General features: G+C 34.5%; 2 protein-coding genes across 2 annotated transcripts; both read right to left on the minus strand.

Annotated features, from left to right (window-relative positions):
- Positions 1-11,418: 11,418 nt before the first annotated feature.
- Positions 11,419-14,074, minus strand: LOC113238667 (piggyBac transposable element-derived protein 3-like). The gene is made up of 4 exons (XM_026475503.1): positions 13,819-14,074; positions 13,465-13,603; positions 12,334-13,421; positions 11,419-11,438 (listed from the first exon to the last, which is right to left on the minus strand). The coding sequence occupies exons 1-4, from the start codon at positions 14,072-14,074 to the stop codon at positions 11,419-11,421; spliced, it is 1,503 nt and encodes a 500-aa protein (XP_026331288.1).
- A 3,088-nt stretch (positions 14,075-17,162) lies between these two features.
- Positions 17,163-18,867, minus strand: LOC113238668. The gene is made up of 2 exons (XM_026475504.1): positions 18,628-18,867; positions 17,163-18,134 (listed from the first exon to the last, which is right to left on the minus strand). The coding sequence occupies exons 1-2, from the start codon at positions 18,750-18,752 to the stop codon at positions 17,906-17,908; spliced, it is 354 nt and encodes a 117-aa protein (XP_026331289.1). The 5' UTR covers positions 18,753-18,867; the 3' UTR covers positions 17,163-17,905.
- Between the last annotated feature and the right edge of the window lie 713 nt (positions 18,868-19,580).

A 19,580-nucleotide genomic window follows, 5' to 3' on the forward strand; every position in this document is an offset into this window, starting at 1 on the left:
ATCACATCCCTCAATTCCGATCACTGAATATAATGTATTTTTTCATATTGCATGTCAAGTACATTTTTTTCATATTTTTGAGTTATATATCTCAATGAACCAATGTGTTAATTTTTAAAAGATAATTATTGTGAAGCTACCCTTACAGGTCTATATACATTGGTACCAGTAATTTGATCAATCGTGAGCACACTGCCATTTAAATCTCATAAGCAGTCACAAAAATAAAAAAACATATTTGTGGCTCTGATGTCTGGGGGGCAAATGGCCACACAGGATAGTTTTATATACTCTTCAGAAGACAACAGTGGTGCAGGAGCTGTAAATGCCTTTCATATGATTTATGGAAGAATCTAGACCCCACTCTCATTTAGCTGGTTGGAGGACATGTGTTTAGCTTCTACATAGTGATTGATGCTATAGGCGTTAATCCCGTATTATCCCAATGAAGGTTTAAGGGCGGAGAAAACAATGCAAATAAATGGATTATACTGTGTGCACAATACCCGAAAGCTAGCTAATGAATACCATTGTATTCATTAGCTATTAGCTAGCTTTCGGGTTAAGACTCCATAGGAATTTACATATTTACCTTTAGGACTGTACTGGAAAATCCATTCCGGTTTATTATCCAAGTTGACAAATACCAAATCGTACTGCAGATTCTTCGCGTTAAGTACCAACACACTCCGCTCGGCATAGGGACAGAACCTCATTGCGAACAAGCGCAACTTCCCATTGTAAGGCGGGAGAGCATCGCCTATACAAAAAATATAATAAGTTTATCGTATCGTTCTTCTTTTCTTTTAGTATATTTGACCCTTTAACTTGCCAGAAAGACCTAACCTTAAAACAAAATCAATTTACCGGTTTGCAAATGTTTCTCCGACATGTCGTTTCGATGTTTTGTATTTTTAGGACACTTTGCAAATAGTCGGTCAATTAGCGGTTTCCAATCCAAACCGATCAATTTATTGAGAAAAACGCCTGTAAAACACTCCAGTTTTTCCGCTGCCAACTGTGATGTAAAGTGATCACTAGCACAAACTAATAAGAGTTACTACCACGATCACAGACAGAAGTGATTAGAAAATAAAAACCACAACGCGTTTTATGCCTACATCATAGTTTTATGCATACATAATATCTTTTCATGGCTTTGGCATCTAGGCAATGTTCTCCTTCGCGATCTTTTTTGACTGCATTATTGCAAGAGCAGTGAGCGAAATAAGCATTATAAAATTACCTCAGTTTTTGTTCGGAATATTTTTTTATCCATTTTAAAAAGTCGTGTCATAATAATATTAACTGTCAATAGTTTGCCTGATATGCCCTTTGCCGTTTTCAAAGTAAAAACTCATAGTTTTATCGTATCGTCAAAAGTCCACTGCTGGACATAGGCCTTCCCCAAAGATCGCCTCAACTACCGGTCTTGCACTGCTTACATTCAGGGGATTTCCGCTGTCTTCACCATGGAACATTGTTCCACCTTGTGAGTGGTCTGCCCATGCTTCGTCTTCCAGTACTCGAGAACTCTCTGACCCCACAGTTATCAAACATTATCTATACTACTGTACGACTGTTATCTATGTTACAGTATGTATGTACGGACAACGGCATATCAGACTACATATTTTTGTTCGAAAATCGCCTCTATTGCAACGGAACAAGATACGTCAATGTGTAGCTTGATGTGCTGGCGTGTGTACCTAGTTAATAATTTTGTTTATGTATACTATTGCGGCTTGAGAAAAAAAATCATATTTTTCTCAATATTTTTTCACATTTCATTCCTGACAAAACTTGAAAATACTAAACACTATCATAAGATTGTGAAAATAAGCTAAACAGGTTAAGAAAATTACACGCAGCATGCTTAGTGTTTTAAATCTAAGCTAGAATTTTAGAGCGAACGTTTATTAGAATATGTGGAGGTTTCAGGCGTCGCCCAATTATCTTATAATATCGTCTGTTTAAGGGTAAAACCCTTAGAGGATGGAAAAAAAGTTTCCATAGTCTAAGGTAAAACCACATAAGTGACATTTTCTACAAAAAGTCTTTATAGAGCTATGGTAAGAAAATCACTATCTTTCTGCTGGTGAAACGCAATAACAAAAAGGTTATAAACTAAATAAGTGGTTTTATTTACAAAAAGTTGGTGAATATCTTACAACAGGTACATAATTTAGAGATTTTTGTGGATATGTGGAATGTCACTTAAGTGGTTGTACATTTAAAGAGAGATATACAAAAAAGGCATTGACATCACCTAATATTACAGGCTCACTGTTGCAGTCTCTTTAAACGAGAGTGTCCATGGAGTGTTACCTTTTTTTCTATCCTCTAAGTTTAGTTTGGTTGATGGTTGATTGACACTAAGTCAGTGTTTTCCAATTGTCGGAATTATTTGTAAAATTATGGAATATTACCTTACAGGGTGGAAAAAAATATTACGGCCATAACATTTAAAAAAAGAAGTATGGAATATTACAATCTATGAAGTTCACGATCCGTTTCATTATTTAATAAGAAGGAACGATAAATTATATAACGCTCGTCTAAGCCTTGCGAACTTGTCAAACGCATGACATGATTTAAATTTTTTTTTGTCATATTTGTCGTCATGAGAACTAAGACGCCATTGTCAATGTTCATGAATTCCTATAATTGCAGCTGGTGTTTGCGGCCTACATCTCCTGCCTTCGATAATATCTAAGGCCACAGGGATGATAGGTAATAGAATAATCACAACAGAGGAAAAACAGTGTAAATTTTATATTCAGTAATAACACAAGTTACAAGTTACTGTGGAAACCTGATCTTTATGGTAGGCATAAAATACAATAAAGGCTTCATGCCTTAACAATCTAGAGATATGGAGGATTTAATTACTATTCCAGCCCCTCTCGGCCAGCGCGATACAATTGAATTAATACTGAAATAATTAAGCGGTTGTGGGCGAATCAGCGGTTGTGGGCGAATCAGGCAGCTTATTTCTGACGAAGAGCTAGGTGATATGAAACTAAGCGTGTTTCTCAGACACTTGCGCTCCTTGTCTGGTAACCTAACTGACGAGACCATTTTAAGAGACATATTTCTCCAGACTTCCTAGGACGGTCCAGGAAATAAAGAAAGTGAATTCCCCAAAGTATAAATTAAAGTTTAACTTTTAAATGCTTTAGCTTCAATTTACATTACTACGGAACGGAAAGGCAGCGAATTTTTGTAATAAAATTTGTATGTAACATTGCTTAATGAAACTGTCACAAGCTTAGAGCGCATAGGACTAGAGGCGTCATAGATAGACAGTCCCCTCTGTCAAAGTACAACTAAAAAATACTTAGTTAATAAATAATTCCATTATCGAATTCACCGCGTCAAGTGCGTCTAGTCGTCTTGCGCTATACAAACTTGCAGAAAAATCTCTGCTACGTCCAGTCTAGCCAAGTATGGAATTTTGAATTTATAAAAAAAATTAAGATTTTTTTTATAAAAAAAAATTTATGATATATCGTAAAATAATTTTTAAAGTTTAATATTATAACTATAACATAGATAATTAAATTTAATTTACGAACTAAGTAAAATATTAATTGTACCTATATACATTTTCGCCTAACATGATTTAATTTAGAGATGAAACGGATAGAGATTTGGCCGGATAGCCGGATATCGGACCCATTATCGCAAATATGTCGCGACCAGTTTACAGCGCGCATCGCCGTGATTGATTAGTAAATGTTAAAACGATAAATTTATTCGATAATACAAACAAAAACACAATAACAAAATGTTAACAGTAAAAAAATTGCTAATTTTTGTTGCACTGAATGCAAATTTCTTATGGTGCAGAAGGAAAAAGTAAGTGTTTGTGATCTACCTATTTTAAAACGTTTTACCATACCACTTTTTGCCTATAAAGTTGTTTCTAAATCTACTTACCCGTTCATTATTATCGGTACACATTGTTCATACGAAAACTTAATTATTTTAAATCTATTGTTATTTGTAGACAGCTTTAATCGACCGTGGTCGCAATCCTTTCATTTGGTGGTCCGGTAATATCAAGCAGTAATTTAATTTAACAAAATTTATGGCGAAAAACTGTCCTCTAAAGTTGGTCTCGTTTATGAAAATAAACGCAACCGACTTTTACCACTTAATGCAGAATTACTGGTCTTCATTTATCATAATTTAATTTTGCCTTTATTGTAAAAAGCGCGTGTCTACACCGAACCAATTTTTACAGAAGAGGGATTTAACGTTATAACTTTGTTATTTCAAGGGCTACGACTTATTTTTCACAGTAAGCATTAATTTATGTTGTCTACGGACTAATAACAATAGATTCCCGTAATAGAATCACGAGAAATTGGTTGCCACGACATTTACGCGGATTCAATTTGGTGACAAAATTACCAAAATGAAGACTCATAAACAAATGCTAGGACGATAGTACTACCTCTTGAATCAATAAATCAATTTCTTTGGCGTATTGATTGTGAAATTTTCTGTTTTAATTATCCGGTATTCGGCCGGATATTGCCCTATTATCCGGTATCCGGTAATATTAACCCGGACTCCGGATAGTTACCGGATATCCATTTCATCTCTAAATTAATTCTCTGTAAATTTGGTTGCCTTCAAGATAGGCCATGCCTATTGTAGGAATTAAAAGTAACTCCTTGCTGAATTTTCTTGATCCGTCTCGCAGCACCATTATCGATCAACCTGTATTTTTTGTTTGCGAGAGGACAAATAAATTGTATTATTTTTATTATATGTCATGTTTTACATTAATTACTAGTTACCTATATTAACACATTTTCTTCACAGTGATCATATTGATTCAATTTATCGATTACATAGAAAATATTTGAAAACATACGAACATTTGACATAAGAATGCCTATGAAGTTCCTTAATTAATATATGCAATACTTCATGGACGCTGTTTTTTCGTTATAGAAAAGCGACGTGCTCTTTAGCTCCGATATTTATCGACAAATTATGTAAAGAAGATTATTCCAGTTGATTTCTCGATTGTGTTATGATGTATTGTGTAGTAAATAATAATGTAATAAATTATAAATAATGAAAATAAATTATAATTGTCTAATATAAATCATTATAAATCATGCCGCGCTGTACGTATAATAAAAACTTGTAAAAATTACACATACAATACACATAAATTTCAAAAGCAATAAAAATAATAAAACTGTCCTTATCCTATACATTGCATGCGTAAGAGACCCGTCAAGTTGAATCTTCGAACCACAAGCGATTGAAACATTTAGAACAAAATATTGTTGTATTCGTTTTAGTGTTTGGAGTTAGGGCGCGTTCAAATTAGCCGCTGTTAGCCGCGCTACAGCACCGTTGCAGCCGCGCGGCGGTCGGGCTGCAACCGCGCGGCGGCCGCGCGACCAAATTTTTAGTGATGTTTCATCTTTCGACTCAGTTACACGATGGATTCTGACGAAGAAACGTTACTTTCACTTATTTCGTTAAAACTGAAGAAAAAAAAATTAAAAAGAATACCAGAACGTATTATTATAATCGGCATTATAGATCGACAACGAGAATTATAGACGTTTTCAAGTTGTTTGGGAGTGCTTATTGAGAATTAGCAAAAAAAAACCATTAATTTCTAAATCCAAGATGGTTGCCAAGAATTTTCAAAAATTTATTTTTGGTAATCCTTATGGGAATGGCATTTATATCTGAATACATGATGGCTAACACGACTTTTCTACATGCAAGATGGCGGGCACGATTTCTGAAATAATGGCAAGTTGGGTATCGTTTTCGAGGTATTTGGGGATGCTCATTACGAATATACCACTTGTTTGTAAATCCAAGATGGTGGACACGATTTTTAAAAAAAATGCAATATGGGTACCCTTTTCGAGGTATTTAAGAATGCTCATTACGAACATGGCACTCATTTCTAAATCCAAGATGGCGGGCCCGATTTTTCGAAAAAAATTATCATGTACTAAACGTGATGCAACCGAGGGTGGCTGCAGCGTGACAGACGCGCGGCAGCCGTGCGGTTGCAGCGCTTCTGGAAATTGTATGAAAAGTGACAATCGCGCGGCAACGACGTATGTAGATATATTGTATATCTACAGGGATATATTGTATATCTACTTACGTCAAGAGCTCGTCAAACTTGACACTTTGTAAACTTTGGACCGTTCTTATCGTAAGCGGCATAGAGTTGGATTTAAATCTTAAGTGTCGAGCTTGACGTGCTCTTGACCCTGTACAAACCGTAGAGGATGGAAAAAATAAAGGGTACAAACAGAGAGACACAGCTATTTTCACATTTATAATATTTGCATGTACCTATATAGGGCGTAATCGGTAAATGTGCCCAGGTGGTTATATCATAAATATAAGAGATATCAAAAAGCTTTAAACTGATATCGAAAGTACGTTACATAACCGAAAGTACGTTACGTGATGAGTAAATCGACATCAATAACTTTTTTTAAATTATACTAGAAATAATCAAAATTTTAACACTAAACGTTCCCATACATTTAATATGACATCGTAGAGGCTTTGCCCTCGTAACGAAAAAAGGCACAATTATGCGTGCTTTATACAGCAGTTTTTGAGCCTTTTATTGTTCTAAGGGCAGTATAGTTTTCTATTGTAAGAGGTACGTAACAATAAGTTAACAGAGAACTGATATAAATATAGTAATAAAACTATCTTAATTGAATAAATATATGATGGCATAGTCACTTATTTCGTCAATTGTGAGTTGTCCATAAAAATAAATAAAATTGATCAAATTTTTTTTAGTGCTGAGAATCATTTCATTGTATGGGACGAAAAAAATTGGTATAACAGAAGTTGTTCAAATTTGACAAAAAGGGTTTTTCATGCATAGAGAACTTTCCGTCCACAAATTAGAAAGATAATACTTTCCGTCTCTGGCATATTTATGAGAATCGATTTTTTTATAGGCCTATTCTGTGTACGGACATGATATGAATGTGTGTTTTATCCACAGACATATATCTAGATAGACGCCGCAAGTGTACGTACTTCGCGTGCCCAAAGTAAGTGAAATGTACTTAGTTGCCGCTGCTACACTTCAGAACGCGCTCGACCGTTATCGTAGATCAACACCAGTCGAAAACGTGAAAATGCTTAATTGTGCCATAGTAAACTGCAAAAGCACCATAACGGTGGGTAAATGGGTAAACGGAGACGTTTCCTTACACGGGCAAGTGATTTTGTAATCAGAAGATGCATAATTTATTTTAAAAACAATTATTTTGATTTTGTATGAATTTCGAGAAAACAAATATGCAACCGTGTGTATGCCTCGTGATTTGTTGTTTTTTTTTTTCAGTTTTGTAGCATTTATTATCAGTAGTACAGTCAATTCGAGTAACTTTGAATCGTGGTGTAACTTTGAACGTAGTTCCGTAAAAGATTTAAAAATTTATTTTATGTATAGCAATCTTTTATTTTTAGTATTGAAACTGTGTAAATCGGAACAAAATTGTTAAACGAAAGTTATGAAAGAAAAAAGTAATGTTAAATTGTATTTTTTTAAACTTTCGCGGTTTTTTCTTGGCGAAAGTAGTTTGGTGTGATTTGTTGCTCAGTTTTAGAATCGGAATTAAATATATAAAGCTGAATATTGACTGGTAAGTTTTGGTTTCCACACTTAAGTAGAGGTTTATATATCGCTTTTTTAAAGAATAATTTAATTTAGTTTTATATTTACGCGTAAAACGAATTAGATTTTGACGACGTTATCAAACAGAGAAATTTGGGTAACTTTGAATGTGTTTGACTGTGTTTTTAGAGAAGAGGGTAGTCTGTTTCCAGGGAGAGTTCTAAAAGTTACTCTTTTAGAAATTACTGTCTCAGTGCTCCAAAAATGCTTTTTAGGAGGTTGGTCTTGGCCCTCTAACGTTGAGACATGTCAAGTTAATAAAGCCGATATTGTGAATATTATAAAAGAGCAACAGCTATCTAGAAAAGGCAGCCGTATTTATATTGATGACGACATTTTATTCAAGGAGTGAGGTGAATAGATTTTTGTTATGTATTTACTTTGCCTAAAATAATTGTTATAGGTGATTCATTTTGATCTCGTTTGATAGCTAAATAAGCGTAGAATTTATTATTAAACAGAAAATTTTCATTTTTATTCGCATTAATTAAAAAATCTAAAAAAAAACAAGTTTTTCATTTCAACTAAATTAGTTCGTCTCGTTTTATTATGGCAATACCAAGTCAAATGTCGTTTTTGAACGCACTGTCAGGAATATTTGGACAGATTCACATCTAAAAAACATGAATATGTCGTATAATCTTACACAAACTGTAAAATATCTAGAAAATATACGGTTTCCATATCGAAAGCTAATCTTATTCAAAGTTACCCAAAATTCAAGGCAACTTTGAATGTGACTTTTGGAGCAAATCTAGAACAGTTTTGTTGAATAATTACTAAATTCCTTCTGTAAGAACGAAAAAAGGGCTTAAAAGGACACTATTCAGTTAATAAAGTAATTGTTAAGAAACATAATTAAATTTGAAATTATTAGAAAAACGCAAAAATGTTCAAAGTTACCCGAATTGACTGTATCTGTAATTTCGATAATTTTTGAAGCACGTTGCCTCGAATATCCGAATATAGTGAGCAAATAATTACATACAACGCCAGATATGTAGTAGGAGTAATACAAAAATATATATAATGCAAAGAATTAACAGTGCGCTGTCTTTACAAAAACCTGGAGTTGGTCATACGTATGAGTTCGTTGCTTTCGAGGGCGAAGGTGGTCTAATTTATCCCACCTAAGATGCTATCCAAATGAGTTAGGAATCCGAGAAATAATAAACAAATCACAAAAATTTCACACGAGGTCGTCATTAAGTAAACCGCTTCTGATTAATAAGATTTTACCATATTTTGTCAGTAGTAACATTTTCAATTGTCTTGCCATTCATCTATTTGATCAATTACCAACTGAAAACCACCTAGTAAAATTAATTAAGGCAGTCGCAAGTTCATATAATGACGTGCGTTTTCATTAAGTTAATCGATAAAATCTTCTATTGCAAAAAGATGTTATTTAATATGCTAATTTTATTGGAAGGACAATAATTTTAATATTTGAAGTCAGTTAAAAATGAAAGTCTTAATTTTTTTTAAGTAATCAATTTTTTAAAATTAGTTAATAAAGGACTTAACTATCTTATTCTAGTATTTTTCTACTATATTAATATTACGACTACTAGTAATCAACAAATACTTGAACAAAAGGTATTCTATTGGGCTAAGCTATTTAGAATCGATTAATTGAATGGAATACGCGTGTTTACGCGTATTCCGTTCAATCAATCGATTTAGAGCGAGCGGTAGGAGGTTCACTAACTCATCACTAAATAGTTCTTGTGACGTCATAGTGGGGTACAAAAAATATGGCACGCTTGGTTTTCATACGAATTGCTGTACTTGCGGCGTCTATCTAGATATATGTCTGTGGTTTTGTCTGTGCATTTGTAAAAATAAGCTAGTGTTGTCTACTTTTGTTTGTGTGAGACCATAGTGACACGACTCAATATTACATTTGAGTACACCTGTTTGCTTGTACTGTTACCCCCCGCCCCTCTAATATTAACAGAAAGTTTTGATCAATAACGCCTCCCGTCCTATATTATGCTCTAAGGTCACTAGTATTGTAGGTCCTTTCACTGTAAAATAGAAACAAAAGAAATAGATTATAAAATAAAATCTTTATTAACACAAACTATAAATTCGATATTATAAATATATAACATTATCATTTTTACACATGCCTGATAATCTAACGAGACTTCGGTTTAAAAAACTGATTTTTTTTATTCAGCATGTTCTTTCAGAACAAAAAATAGTACATGAAACATTTGCATAGGGATAACGAAGAAATTAAATATTTGCAAAAAGAGATTCAAGGTAAACGTTACGTGTGCATTTCATTGACAAATTAAGTTCCTAGTTACTATTAAATAATAAATAATAATAAAATCGTATTGCATCCATAATCTGCATTTTATCACTTAAATCTCACATTGATACAAATAAATAAAACTTATATTTCAAAATGTAATGTCGTATATACATATATTATAGAACTTGTACATACATACGTATAGTTCTTTTATGTAGTTTGTTTAGCATTATTGTTTTGCTAAGTAACATATTATTTCAGTTCGTTTTGTGGATGATATATTTAGGTATTTTACAGTCAGCGTTAAAATATAAATATAATATATAACCACTCTGGAATGTTAGACGTTTTTAATTACTTTAACCATTCAACAGGTTAATGATATTAGGCGACGCGACAGAGCGCGCTTTGATTATATTCATTTTGACGCTGACTTCAGTCAAAGTGCAGTGATTTAAACAAATGTAAATAGTAATAAAATAAAATAGTTGATACATTTATTATATTACATCGTTAATTATTATACAATATAAGTAACAAATAAATTAATATTTAAATACATTGGGTGGATAAGTAGTTTTAAGTACAAACTAAAATACTTAACTAAATATACATAAAATAATCAAGAACCCAGGAAGCACCACAAAGCAATTTTTACATCTAAGTTCTCGTCAATAATCTACGCATATTTCCTACATAAAAATGTCCAATTCTATTTCTACCAGAGCCTAGGAAACATACGGTAAGACATGTTTATTATCACAAGAGAGGTAATAGTTAATTAATTTATTAATGGGACACGGAAACAATGATGTGGTTCGTACTCAGTACTTATTATAGGTTCAACGTACTCGCGTGTCAGATAAACGATATGTTCGTGAACAATGTGTAGTTGAAAATAAGGAGTGTGTTAAATGGTGAATGACAAACCAGTCGTAAAACATGTTTGTATTATTTACCAGTACAATTGACATGCCTGTACAAAAGAAGAGCTACGGATATTATTCGCGTGTTTTTACTCACCTACGTCACGTTTTTTTTGTTGTTAGAATTAAAAAGCAAATATTTAGTATTAGTTTGGTTTAATTTTTATTTAGAAAACACTTCATCGAAGTTACTATTATGACGTTACTAAGTAACAGATTGAAAAACTTGCTTCTAAGGCTATCATAGAAATGATTTCAAATATAAATTATATAATATGATTACTATGAATTACATTACTTAATTTTATAGTACCTACATACATGCATAGTCTCATTAATAATTTAGGCAGACCTAAAAGTAAAAAAAATAATTTTGCCTTAGCATTCTTGGAGATTCATTAACGTCTAGCGAATATTTCCTCTACATAGACCTCCCGAACCTAAGTAAGTGGCGCGACAGCGGATTAAATTAAGCAAAGCGAGTCACTAATACCGCCGACCTGAAGGACGGTGCGAGCCTAACCGTCGACGATGGTAGCTGGATGCGGGACGCCAACGGTGATTAGGAACAGGGGGCGTATTATAAGCTTTTAAAAAACCATGCAAGTTCCAGGCAATTCTTTTTACGCCCAAAAACTGACTGGTAAAATTCGTATTACGACATATTTTTTTCAGACTTCTTGCTGGTTATTTTGTCTACGACTTAGAGGTGGGCGTTTAAACGAAAAGCCCTTAAAAAGTCTGCTTTTTAAAATAAGCGCGAAAGCACGCTTTTCATTTTAAGCGTAAGCATTGGTCACTGGTCAGTTCCATAGATACTCAATAATTTCATTTTTTACAACGTGCCGTGCCTAGGTTTCAAGTAGCGCCATCTATGTTTCCTAAACAAATTAATTCAACATAACGTTGCAAGCTTTTTAACCCTTAAATGCGTGATTTATTTTATTTCGAAAAAAAAAAATATATTCGTTAGTAAATAGGTATAGTTGTATGTATATGTATAGTAGTAATAATGCCAATTTATATTGGTTTTTTGCTTTATTTAGCGAAATACACTATGTTGTTTTAAAACAACAATGCGCAGTTATTAGTGAATGTAGAGTATGAATGCTAGTGAAGAACACACAAAAAAAGTGAAAAGTTGTGAAGTGTTCGACGGAAGGTACAGGGCGTAAGGAAGTATAATAGGACCATATTGGGATCATACCGGGGAAGGGTGGATGGTTTCTACCTAACCTGTTGAGTAGGCGTGACGACATATGTATGAAATAAACAATGATATGTTTAGTTGAAAAAAAAAAAATTACTCAGAAGGTTTATTTGTTATTCGAAATGATACCTATAAAAACAATTCTTAGATTTTGTATCACAAAGTGATACTTGGCATTTCATGCATTGTTTGAACGTATACCCATTGCACTTTGGGAACTTACATCTTTGCTGCTTCTCTAACCAAACTGCCCAATGAGCAGTTTGATCGAGACGTATATCCTTTGCAGGCGTTGTTTGAGCGTTACTTCGGTATCTCTTCAGATCCAATTCCACCGGAAGATTGGAGCTAGGACGACCACGTTTAGGCCCATTCGCAGGAATACCAACCCTGCACAGTGATTCTGCCAAATCCAATCTAAAGTTGCACAAATTCAGTTTAGCCATGTCACAATCTGTTTGGATTTGAACTTTTTTGTACATTATCCAGGCATTAATTACGCTTAGGTCAAGCAAATGGTAAAATAGTCTCATTGTCCATTTACGACTTTTCATAGTTATATGGTAGCGTCCAATGAATGAATCTAAAAGATCCACACCACCCATATGTGCATTGTACTCACGGACTACTTTTGGACAGGAGATAGGAACTCGCTCTTTTTTTGTTTTGTCAAACCGTGTCACTGTTGTGGCAGGCTCAGCGCCAACGTAAGTAGACAGTAGATTGACTGGTTTGTTGTCTTTCCAAACTACTGCACTTACATCGATCCCATCGACATTGGCTACATTTTCTTCATAAAAACCTCTGGGTATGTTTCTTTTCATAAGTGCTTTTTTGTCTGGAAGTTTACAGTTGCGCAATCGATTTATGCGAACAGTGCCAAGAGAGAAAATACCTTCTTTAGCAAGATATGTGACAAGTGGTAGAGAAGTATAAAAATTATCAAAGGTGATAATATGGCCTACTCGCCTTGGCACTATCCGCGCTAGCCTAACAACGGTATTTCCAGCTTCGCCTAGGTCCGGCTCATTATGATCAGGAATGTTTTGCCCATTGCTGCCAGTATATATTTCAAACTTATGGGCGTAACCAAGTAAACTGCAAAGGAGATACAATTTGAAGCCCCACTTGTGAGGTTTGTTAGGCAAATACTGTTTGATATAGTGACTCATTTTCGTCGCACACATTTGTTCATCTATTGATAGGCTTTGATCTAGTGGTATTTGACTGAATCTATCGTTGAGTGTGTCTATAACAGGTCTGATTTTATACAATTTGTCACGGCTAGGGTTGTCTCTAGATAGCTCTTGACTATTAATAATTGAAATGAATGATAGATCTTAATTTTTCAAACCTTTTCTGGGGCATCGTTTTCTTTATAGGTTCGTAACCATATTTGTTACTCCAGTATAACCTTGTACTTGGATATTTTATTACGGAAGTATAAATGAGTACACCTAAAAATTTGTTGAAATCATTGTCACTCATGGAGACTGGATAAGAAATTTGCTTTTGAGTTGCATATAAATTGCTTTCGTTTATTATTTTCTTTTTCAAATCTGGTGTAAAATAAAAATGGAAAAATTCTAGTGGCGTCCTTCTCTGCAATAAATCTTCAGGCAATACGTGATTACCTTTAAACTGGGTATCACATTCCTGCATATGTGTACTGCGCCACACTATCGGCCTGCTTGGGATTTAAACCCACCTGCTAAGCCTTCAGGTTCCTCGTTTACCAAGGGTGGGTCACGATCTTCACGGTCGTCGTGTTCAGCGTCATTTTCCCCGGAATCGACTTGTTCAGTTTCATCATCCTGCTCCTCGAGATCTGCAATAACTTCCCGAGCATTCGCATAATAGCTCACCTCATCTTCGCATTCGGAGCTCGAATCATCCAAACCATCTTCAGATCCCTCTAATTCTTCTAGATATGCAGCTATTTCCTTATCAGAGACGCGTGGCATGCTAAAAATCGAAGAAAAAACCCATCACCATACAAGCATTTTTTTTCTTACAAGTACTGCGCAATGTTGTTTTTACACAACATAACAAAATTTATCAAAAATATTGTTTGTAAGTAATTGCTCTTCTGAAATGTATGAAAATAATGAAAATAGAAATTATTTACTATAATACAATATATATTTTTGTACACTTACCTGTAAACTTTAATTTTTACAAAATTATAAAAGTATTGAATTTGGCGCCACCATACGCGGGAAATGCAAGTGTCATTTGATTTGTCAAAAAGTAAGAAAAAAAATCAAAAGTAATGTTGCCAATTGACTTATTCGGATTATTACTAATTTCATAACGATAACGTTATAAAATTATTTAGAACATAACAGTAACGTCGTATTTACGAACACTTTTTCATTATGTGGTTTAAAAACCACAGCACGCATTTAAGGGTGCATAAAGTCTATGCGCTTAAACGTATTTCTAAACGACTAAGCGTCAATCTAAAAAGCGTTTGAAGTGAAAAGCGCTTTTACAAGCACGCTTTTCAAACGTACGTTTTAACGGAAAAACATATAAGCAGTTTTTTTCCATTTCAACGGTTAACAACTACAAAAGTTAAACAACTTATGTTTTTGAACGCTTTTAAACGCCAATAATCAAAATGTTAATATAATAATGTTATGTCATGTATAAAAATATAACTCGTTTTTTACAAAAAACTTTCTTATCTTAAAACATTTAGTGGTCTTCTCTTGCGTTTCACTGTACATACAACGTTGCAAGCTTTTTCAACATAAAAGTCTATGAGCTTAAACGTTTTTCTAATCGATTTTGTTAGCTTAAACTAAAAAGCGTTTATGTGAAAAAGCGTTTAAAAAAGCACGCTTTTTTAAAAAAAGCTAAACGTTTAAACGTTTAAAAAAATAAGCAGGTTTTCCCATCTGTAAAGACTGGAACTTGACTAGATCGTGCTTTTTAGTGTAACGTTCAAAAACATGGATAAATATTTACCGGTAAGCTACGGTGTTATATTTGTCACTTAGTTTATGAGAAAAATATTAGATAAAATATTAGATACGTATTATTCATGTACGAAAATAAATAAAGACACTATATAATAATAATAATAATAATAAAGACATTATATAATAAAATCAATACACCATATTTTAATTTTTGGACGTCAAACGTCGACGAAATTCCGCGAGTAACTGTTTACTTTGTAATTTGTTGAAAACATGTCAATAATATTTTAAGAATATTTGACTATAAATTAAATTGTAAGAAATTGTACTTGGCTTTAGCGAAATATAACCTTAGTTTCAACGAATAAATCGGTCGATTTTGTAGGCCTCGATATGTGCGGTTTACGTTCCTCGCAAAGATTAGGATCATTTTTTGCTGAGCCGGTATCTTTTAATAAATTGTTGTGCGTCCATTTCAAACGGATCACTACGATCTTGCAGTTGTCTTCTTTGGATTTTTTCCATATTATTATCGTGTGTAGCATCACTTTCGAGACTTGCAAACATTTCGTATTCATCAAACATGGTGAAACAATTGCCTAAAAATATATAAAGTCAAAATTATAATAATTATTATACAATTATGCACAAAACAATTCAATATAATCTCAGTATAGAGTACTAAAAAAACCGACCTCAAAATTACGTGGAATCACATCTATTTGCCAAGTTTTATTGAAATCGGTCACCGGAAAGTGCGCAAACCCGGATTCATCCCCTAGTTCGCCACTATATGGAACTTGACACAGGAGATAATAAAAATCGGTTCTCAATACTCAAAGTATATTGAGAGAGAAAAACGCCTTGAATTAGAGAATAGCAAATTCAACCATTAAAATAATTGCTCCTTATAATAAAATTTAGGCGCTATTTATAATAATGAATCTTAATGCGTGAACAGCCGCCCTTAGAGGTGGATGATTCTCTTCAAAATTATATATATAATAATCTTCTTTCCAACAAAAAAGAATCATCAAAATCGGTGCACAAATGGCGGAATTATCGCGTAATATACATGCAAAAAAAACATACTCTAATTGAGAATTGTTTTGAAGTCGGTTAAAAAGCTACACCAAGATATTGCAAACTGAATGGTTTATTGCTGTTATTTTTTGACAGACCAACCGTGAATAAAATGTCAAAATAACGTTTGTAATACGATATTGCCAGCCAAACTTCGGGCAGAAGACAGCCTAGTGTCACGTGACCGCTGACTGGCTGGTATTACCAGTTTATAATACGAAATTACAAGGCAGTTTACGGTGTAAACTGCGTGGAAATAAGAGTTCATATTAGGCCCCCAGGCCGTTTCTCGGGTGCCGTGCTCGTTGAACAGTCGACAGCCCGCCATCGGTAGACAGTGATCTATGTTAATGTCGGTTTCGTTTTAGGTACGTACTGTGGGCTTGATTGAATGCTATCGGAACCTACTGCATTAGACATGGTACGAAAAGGCTAAGGCTCGTTTTTATTTTCACCTCTTACTGACAATACACTGGGTTCGGGTCGAATAATACAAAGGACTATGTGAGCGCTCCGAGATACGATACTGGCGAGGCTGTCTGCAACCCTGTTCATTCCAGCGTAATTGTTGGCTCCGCGGGACAATGACCAGAATCGGTATCTGTCTCATCTCTCTATCTGTCTCTCTGTCTATTTACCTCAGTATCGCTGAGACGTGGGGATATTGTGTCAATTTTTAATATTTACCACCTCATGTGCTAAAAGCTCTAACTGATCTTCGCGTGTTGCCCAAGTATGCGAGCGCGGAGGTAGGAGCACATTTTTGCATAAAGTTTCACAGGTGTTAGAGAGCATTGCCTTGGGCATAACACTTCAAATTCGTCTGACGTGTGAGAGGAAGAATAACCCAGTCTTCTCTAGGAATGGATGCGTATTGCAATTTCCAGTTAAGTCGAGACTCCAACTGAACCCACACTCGCTTTTATAAAGCCGCACGCCTTTCAAATTGAATCTACCGCATTTCGCAACAAAATCAAAAACTTGTCACATTGTATGTTTCCTAGGCTCTGGATGGAATCACAGACAGCAAGCATAATATGGAGTAATAAGTAAGATAGTTTAGAATTTCAATTATTGCACAGTTTAATTTTGAAATCTTTGTACTAAGCTATATTTAAAAATAACACTTAAAAATAAGTAAACAATTAAATTTCTATTATTTTTCATTTAGATTTACTTTGAATTATTATGTCTTCATTATGGTATCAAGAGATTTTAAGTACATTTTTAATATCTAAAGTGGCACTGTAGCAACTTTATTGAGACTTCCCTCTCCTTAAGTAATGTAAGATTTAAAATTAAGTGAGTTAATAGCAGAATCAAAGAGCCATGAACAATGGTAACCCAAGATATGTCCAGGGTTCGCACTCGCTATATACAAACAAATTTCAATGGGTAAATATAATATCATTATCTTTAAGGCCCCCATATACGGGACGATTTGTCCTCACGTTCCGATGTTTCAGACTCATCGAAACAAAGAATCAATAGTGTATGTTTATCTCGTTAACGATTAACTTGAACGTAAGGGAAGTAGCGACAGATCAATACGATTATCGTGTGATCCATCTAAACGAGGTCTCGTCTTGATATCGGAGCCTTTACAATAAATTCAGTGCGTGCGGTACCTACACAACTGCGATTGCAGTACTCACAAAAGTTATTGTATTTATTTATGCACGACGTATATTAGTTCTAATTCGTATTAACTCTCTACGCGTTTCTTTACGTGATTCCAGCACATAATGCTTATATTATAGTTTGAAATGTTATTATGTTTCTCTACTAAGTTTTCTTTTTAAAGATGTTCTGCAAGTTCATGTTAGTTTTCGATTGTTGGAAGATCTGAGTAACGCGTCGACCAACCTCCTGCGCCGCGTGCAGGTTCGAAGCAGGTCGGGGCGGGTCACGAATCACGTCACTCGTCGACGATCCTCCCACATTGTGTAGTAACGCTTCTATCGCCGGTTTATATTGAGAAAGTGAAGGTGTTTGAACGATTTCTTCTAGTTTACTGTAGAATTCAATTCACGTATTAGATTGAATACAAAATATACTATGTACAAGATTTAGATATATTGCGCTGTAATGACAATTGCTTACGACACAATTCACAATAGACAATAAACAAAATCATATTATTAATCGTCTTTCTTGAAGATTGTTATTATCGGTCGATACGGTGCGTTTTGACGCTCAAAAGGTGCCTACAGATTTGCTCGATTTTTTACGATAATTATTGTCGTTTGTTAGTGATCGGTAAATATTAAGGTTAAACTAATAAATAAATAACGCAAACACTCATTGCCTTTTATTATAGGTAAGATTAGTAGGTACCTTAGCCTAATTTAAATTCCACAGTGCCGATTATCAAAAACTACATTGTTGATCGTCTAGTGCTCACGCATTTACTAATTTTGTTTGATCGTCAAAAAATCTGTAGCCACCTTTATGAAAACGAATAAAGCCTGAAGTGTTTTAAATCAGAGAAAAATTAGGCATGTTACCGTAACGCAGGCAGCAGTGCGGCGTGCCGTGTGTGGTGTACGGCAAGCTGCAGACCAGGCGTGAGCGCCAACAGCCATTCGCCACATGCGGGAGAAGGCGGCGCCTGACATAATGCACACAGCATCGACACCGCTGCAGATAAGATAGTACGTTTACCATAACTTTACACCTTTTTTTCTAAAGAATATTTCGCAATTTCCCTCTGATGACCTTGGCTGCACATCGGACAAATGGCGAGCTGAATCCCCTTAACTCGTATAAAGCACACGAAACATGGGTTGGGGGAAGAAATAACTCAAAGTACCTAAATATTCTAAAGACTCACGCACATAATGCGAGTCGCACTGCACCGCATCGTAGAACAATAATCTTCCTAAATTACTTTCGTACATTTTATGTATAAAATTTAGATATGTTAGATATTTATAATGTAATGTATTATCACTACCCCGGCTGTCTGTCTGATCGCGATAAACTCAAAAACTACTGAACGGATATTCATGCGGTTTCCACCAATAGACAGAGTGCAACCATTATAGTTAACTAAATTTCTGAATCGATTTCGTTAAAAGTTGGCAATAAAGTTAATTCATTATGTAGTCTACTAGTATATGAAAGGGGCGGCTGGTACTGACTACGTGACCTGGGGCGGCCAAGACTGCAAATCCGCCACTGCGGGGTGCACGAAAGGAGCCTACTCGCAATAACATACGAATCATTCTGTGACGCTTCTCGTGCACCCTGGATAATAATCGGCGATACTATACCGATTAGTAAATCTTTACAGCACGATGGCAAACATAATCGTATGTAGCGTAAATTGAAATGTTCTTTGGTAAATCATAAATAAGGCATTTAAATCACTATAAGGTCAAATTAGAATAAGGTGGTGGTATAGTTTGTATTAATATTAGGGGTTAAAGTATGAAATTGCCGTTTTATTGCAATAGGT

Source organism: Hyposmocoma kahamanoa, unplaced genomic scaffold (assembly GCF_003589595.1).
Source record: "Hyposmocoma kahamanoa isolate Upper Pololo Valley unplaced genomic scaffold, ASM358959v1 97349, whole genome shotgun sequence".
NCBI lineage: Eukaryota > Metazoa > Arthropoda > Insecta > Lepidoptera > Cosmopterigidae > Hyposmocoma > Hyposmocoma kahamanoa.